Source organism: Ursus arctos, unplaced genomic scaffold, assembly GCF_023065955.2.
Source record: "Ursus arctos isolate Adak ecotype North America unplaced genomic scaffold, UrsArc2.0 scaffold_9, whole genome shotgun sequence".
NCBI classification, from domain to species: domain Eukaryota; kingdom Metazoa; phylum Chordata; class Mammalia; order Carnivora; family Ursidae; genus Ursus; species Ursus arctos.
In genome coordinates, this window is record NW_026623111.1 from 81,260,977 (window position 1) to 81,266,976 (window position 6,000).

The following is a 6,000-nucleotide window of genomic DNA, read 5'->3' on the forward strand; positions in this document are numbered from 1 at the left end:
TGTTCAATCTTACTATAAATTGTGTTTGGTTTTGCTTTTTAAAACAATGTCCAAATGGGGCACCTAGGTGGCTCAGTCAGTTGAGCGTCCCACTCTTGATTTTGCCTCAGGTCATGATCTCAGGGTTGTGGGATTGAGCCACCCCCTCCACCAGGCTCCCTGCTCAGCAGGGAGTCTGCTTGAGATTCTCTCTCTCCTTCTCCCTCTGCCACTCCCTCTGCTCACATGTGACTGCACTCTTTCTCTAAAATAAATAAATAAATCTTTTAAATAAATAAATAAATAATGTCCAAATCTAGCACCTAAAATGAGCACTCTGATAAAATGATAACGGGAGTGTAAACTGTTACAGTTTTCATTGAGAAAAACTTAGAACTACATATTAAAAGACTGAAAAAGTGCATACCCTATGAATCAGCAATTGCACTTCTAAGAATTGTCTAAGAAAATCAGGATATACACTAAAATCTAGTTAAAAGGATCTTCATCAAAGAATAGAAAACACTGAGTCAGATAACTATCCAACAGTAAGTGATTGATTATAAATGGTAGCAAATATACACAATGAAATCAAAAAGAGCACTTAAACATGGTTTGTAGAAATACGTTTATCATATGTAAAACTATAAAAAATATTCTTTATAAAAGAGTTGTTAGACTCTATATTTAAATAGTTATCAAAAATGTGTAGAGACAGAAAAGTTCTGAATGGATATAGTATATTTTTAAATTTTAATAGTAGTTATCTCTGAAAGCCAGGTTTCCGAGTTTTCTTCTTCTCACCTATATTTTCTAATTTTGGCACACTGAGAATATCTCTTACCTAAAAAAAAAGAAAAATGTGAGACACTTGGGTGGCTCAGCCAGTTGGGTATCTGCCTCCAGCTCAGGTCATGATCCCAGGGTTCTGGGATCAAGTCCGGCATCCACCTCCAAGCTTGGCGGGGAGCCTGCTTCTCCCTCTGCCTGCCGTTCCCCTGCTTGTGCTCTCTCTCTCTCTGATAAATAAACAAACAAACAAATAAATAAATAAAATCTTTTTAAAATTTTTTTAAAAAGCTTTTCAAACTTACAGCACTGAGGAATTGCACAGGAAAGCTGAGAACATTCTTAACGAGTCCCCTTATCTAAGCACTTAGTGTATCATATGGTGATAGTTAGGTTTTCTGCCTCACAAGAGTGTGACCTCTCACAAGATAGAAACTGAGTCTTACTCATTTTTTTTTGTAATGCATACCTTAGTGTGTGGTATAATAGGCTGAATGAATGAATGAATGATCACCTTTATCAGGGAGCCCAAAGGCTCTCGAAGACACCTCAGATTTAGATTCTGTATGGGAAACACAGTCACCCATGAAACACCCAAGGCTGGCCAGAGGAGCCTCTCAGGAAAGACGAATTCTATTTCACTAACGGCTCAGACCAAAAAATCCTCAAGTTTTCTTTGACCCCTCTTTCTTTCACACCTCACACCCAATCGTCTGACAAATCCAACTGAACAAATCCTGTTAGTTCTACATTTAAAATGTATTCTCAAAAGATTTCTCACCATTTCACCACTACCACCTTGGTCCAAGCAGGAAGTCATCTCCTAACCATTTGAGGGCAACAGTCCTCTACTTAGTGCCCATGCTACCATTCTGTTGCACTGTGGTCTTCACACAGCCAAAATGACCTTCTAACAGGCAGATCCATTTACGCAACTTTATGCTCCAAAGTCCCAATAGCATCCCCACTACATGTAGAATGAAATACAAGGTGTTTCCCATGGCTTACAAACCCCGCACAATCTACCTTAGGGGCCATTCCCCGATGGCTCACAGAGCTCCAGCCACACTGGCCAGCTTACTATTTCTAGAACTTGTCAAACACATTCCCACCTCAAGGGCTCTCCCCTCTCCATTCTTGTCTTTTTTCCCTCGTTGCTGGGAATCCACTTCTTAAAACTGACCTTATCAAAAAGATCTCTGCTTAAAAGTCACTTTATCAAAATGTCTATCTTTAACCACTTTATCCTAATCGCAGTCCTTCCCAACTAGCCTTCTACCCTTGCTTCCTTTAATTGGCTTTATTTCTTTTCCTCTCACCACCTGCCATTATATTATCTATTAATTTGTTTATTGTCTATCTCCTCTGCTAGAATGCCTATAGGGACAAAGAGTTTGTTTTCTTCACCACTCAATTTCAAGCACTCTCCATAGTGCCTGCTATGTTGGAAGTACTGAATAAATACTTACAAGATAATTAGGTGAATGAGTAAGTAAATAACTTTGGCAAGACGTATTTCAAGTTCTCGTGTAAACACGGTATTGGGGCCAGTATCTGCTCTAAACGATAGAATGTTTCCTGAGGCCAACACCAAAAAGGGAAGTTGTGATGAAGCAGGTGGAATAACAGCAGCATAGTACTGAATATTACTGATGTTGCTGATGATAAGCCACAGTTCCCCAACCCCCCAAAGCCTCCCCAACCTCTCATCCCACTACCATTTAAAAACCACATCTACCTTATTGAACTTAGTTTTTCTAGGAATTTCTGAACATATTTAACAAACATTGTAAATTATTTCCATGAGGAAAAGTCACTTTTTTCATGCTCTGAGCAACCCCCTTCTCATTAGCTAGTAACCAAACACTGTTTCTTAATATGTAGCCTTATAACATGGAATGATCATCTGATTTGCTAAAGTCACTAATTATTTCTCATTGCCCTTAATTTTTCAGTAAAATGAGGCAAGGAGAGACCCTGCAAAATAAACACAGGCATTCTCAAAGCATGCGAGAGGGAAGCCACCGGGTACCGAGGTCAGGTGTAGCCTCTGTCACAAGTACTTTGCTAACTTAAAGTAGTTTAAGTACCTAAATTTGAGAATCAGTTATTTTTAAAAATAAACTGGACTATGGTCAGTGTCATTTACAAGATTCACTTCCTTTCTGATAAATATCTCTTGAAAAAAAAGCTAATGCGTACCAGATCAGAAATTTGGCATAACCTTACTGGATGATCCTGTCATTTAACTAAACTGTGAATGATACTCTTCATAGTCAAACACAAGAATATTATAATTTTTCAAAACACCAGCATAAAGGTAGTAAAGTTGAGAACCCAGGTTATGGAATGGAGACAGGCCAGCCTGGGCTAGAGCTCCACTTCTGCCACTTAGTTGCCCTGTGATCTAAATTCTCTAACTTCTGGGGCGCCTGGGTGGCACAGTCGTTAAGCGTCTGCCTTCGGCTCAAGGCGTGATCCCAACGTTCTGGGATTGAGCCCCACATCAGGCTCCTCCGCTAGGAGCCTGCTTCTTCCTCTCCCACTCCCCCTGCTTGTGTTCCCTCTCTCGCTGGCTGTCTCTCTCTCTGTCAAATAAATAAATAAAATCTTTTATAAATAAATAAATAAATTCTCTAACTTCTCTGGGCTCCATAACTCCATATCATCCATAAAACGCGGGTAAGATCTACTCTTGTAGAGATGTTATCAGGGCTGGGACAATGTATTAAGTACATCTTGTCCCAGGCAAGAATGACTAAAGAATGGGGAAGCCACATGCAGCTGGTGGAACAGTGCACAAAAACAGTGGAAGGTGGAAAAGTCTGTTTGCAAACCTCTGCACACAGGCAACCAAATAGGAAACCGTCCTCCACAAGGAGTCTATAAATTGGAGTATCTGTTAAGACACACACACACACACACACACACACACACACACACACACATCACGTGCCCTGAGAGGAAACAGCATCCGTCTTCATATCCTAATCAGCCTTAAAAATTATTTAGCCTTTACGCTAGTCCTAATAATCCTAACCTTACACTCGTATGTCTCATTCTCCTCACCCCAGGAGGGTGGCATCAATCTGACTCCCTGAGGTCTACAAGCGAAAGAGAAAAACTAAGGCATTACTGAATATAGCTAACACTTCGCACAACTATTGTCCCCTGAAGTGTCCATATAGTAAAACAGCAAGCCCTGCCTTATGCTCTGTCGGTGAGAAGTCCTTCTGCACACTCTTCAGCGGAGAACTGTAGCAACAGGAAAACCGCCAGCAGAAGTACTGCGCGCCCCGCACGAACTTCCGCTTGCCAGGATTAGTGATGTCCCAGACGGGGCTGGTCCGTCTCCAGCAAGCCCGGACCCCAGAAGTGCTCTCCGCCAGCAGCAGATGAGCTGCCTCAGCACTGCCCCGCCCCAGACCACAAGACGCAAAGGGAAAGTGAGGGCCAAACCCAGGAACACAGCCTAAGGCTTAGGGGCTGCCAAGCTGTTCCCGGGCGCCTCTCACCACGAGGGGCACGCGGCTGCAGGTTCCGGCGGGCCGGCCGCACACAGTACCTGGATGAGGCCCCGCTTCAACAGGGCGCTGTGCACGCAACCGGGGACCCTCCCCGGCAGCTCCAGCGAGCCATTCCCGCTGTGGATCCTCCAGCTTCCCCGCAGGCTGAGGCTGCGCCCCGAGGCCGCGGGGCCCGCTCGGCACAGGGCTAGCAGGAGAAGCAGGCGGAGGCGCATAGCGAAAGCGGCTGCTGCGCCACGGAGACCAGCGGCCGCGGAAGCACGGGTGCCTCCGCAGAAGCCGGGGCTCTAGCTCTCCGGGTCCGGGCCCCGCCCCCACCCCGCCCCCAGGTCAGCTGAGAGGCTGGGACCGCCCCGGCTCCCCCGCGGCGGCGGGCTGGCGGCGAACGCGGAGCTCTGGGGGACCGGCAGACTTCGGTCCCGGGCCGGCGCCTCTGCGGTCTGGGCGCTTCTCAGCGCTGCGTCCTGCGGCTCCGGTGTCGGAACAGGAGGCGGGAACTGTGCGGGGCGATGGGGACGCACAGATCCCTGGGCAAAGGGGCGCGCAAAGCCTCGGGGAGCTCAAGCACAGACGGTAGGATGACAAGACAGCTAGAGAGGCCCCTAACTGCTTCAGAGAACCGAAACACCGAAACACTCGCCGCCCTCGACTGCCCCAAATTCCCCAGACCCTCATCCACACTGCGGGGGCCTGCCTGGCGGCGGTAACGCTCCCTTCCTGCAGCTCCACAGGTTGGTCTCAGAGCATACTCCCACCCTTCAAAGAGAAAACAGTGACTCATTACCTAATTCGTGGGGTCATTTCGAGGGCTGAGAAAGTCCGTGTACAGCGTGCTGCGTAGGGCCAGGCCCAGAGAAAAACGGCACGTTAGTTTATGTTAGTGGACTAAGACCCTCTGTTTTAAAAAGCCTCATAGAGAAAGCTTCCTGAGATTCCAGAAATTTGCACTAAATACGCAGGCAAATTTAAAATCCTCTGCCGCTCAGTAAGTGAGACTTGAAATGCAAAGTTTCCTGAATGAAAAATGTAGACAGTACACTTTCTTCAGGTTGTTAAAAGCATAAAATGAGTTAACGTATATGGCTGTCCTAACAGCGCAGCGGTACCCAAGAAACAGCGCAGGCTTATTTCAGATTTCATTGTCACGTGGTCTCCTTAAGTCCCATTTTGCAATAGGATGTAACAGTGATCCTAGGAAGGTGACACGGAATTTTACATTGCATAAAATAGATTTATTCCTGTGCTGATGTTATCTCCCTTGTTTCCATATTTAGGAGGAAGCCTGTGAAGAGTTCTCCCCTCATCAAATCCGAGCTTTGTTTTGGCTATTTATAATGACCCGGGAATTGCCTGAATCTGTAGACACAGAACAGTATTTTACTTTTACAGAACCATTATTTTTCACAAGCCTAGCGTCTTGGCTTTAGGGACATTATGGATTATCTAGTCCAAGCCTCTGGTTTTACAGAGTCCAAAGAGGTCAGGTGACCTGCCTGTCATACACTGGCAGACAGGACCAAAATTCTCCAACTCTGGCTTGGTCTCCTTGTGGTAGAGCCTATTGGTATTGAGAAGGCTCTGGATGGCTCAAAACCTTCCTTACTTCAGCAGCATTCTTACTTTTGATAGGAACAAAGCTCTCAATTCAAATAATACGCCATAACTCAATGCATGAAATAGTCGGCCCTGGTCTGTTCAAAACAAA

General features: G+C 45.5%; 1 protein-coding gene across 3 annotated transcripts in view; it reads right to left on the minus strand.

The window, feature by feature from the left end:
• The window catches only part of MANBA (mannosidase beta), a 118,205-nt gene extending 113,604 nt beyond the window's left edge, over positions 1–4,601 (minus strand). Inside the window, exons 1-2 of one of the 3 annotated variants that reach the window (XM_057309604.1) lie at positions 4,334–4,420; positions 824–998 (exon numbers count right to left, since the gene is read on the minus strand). Coding sequence is in view for 2 of the 3 variants with exons in the window: in XM_057309603.1 (XP_057165586.1) it covers positions 4,334–4,510 (177 nt within the window). In the remaining variant the exon portion in view is untranslated. Of the gene's footprint in view, positions 1–823; positions 999–4,333 lie in introns of all 3 variants that reach the window. The other 2 variants (XM_057309603.1, XM_026509642.3) reach the window with 2 other exon arrangements.
• Between the last annotated feature and the right edge of the window lie 1,399 nt (positions 4,602–6,000).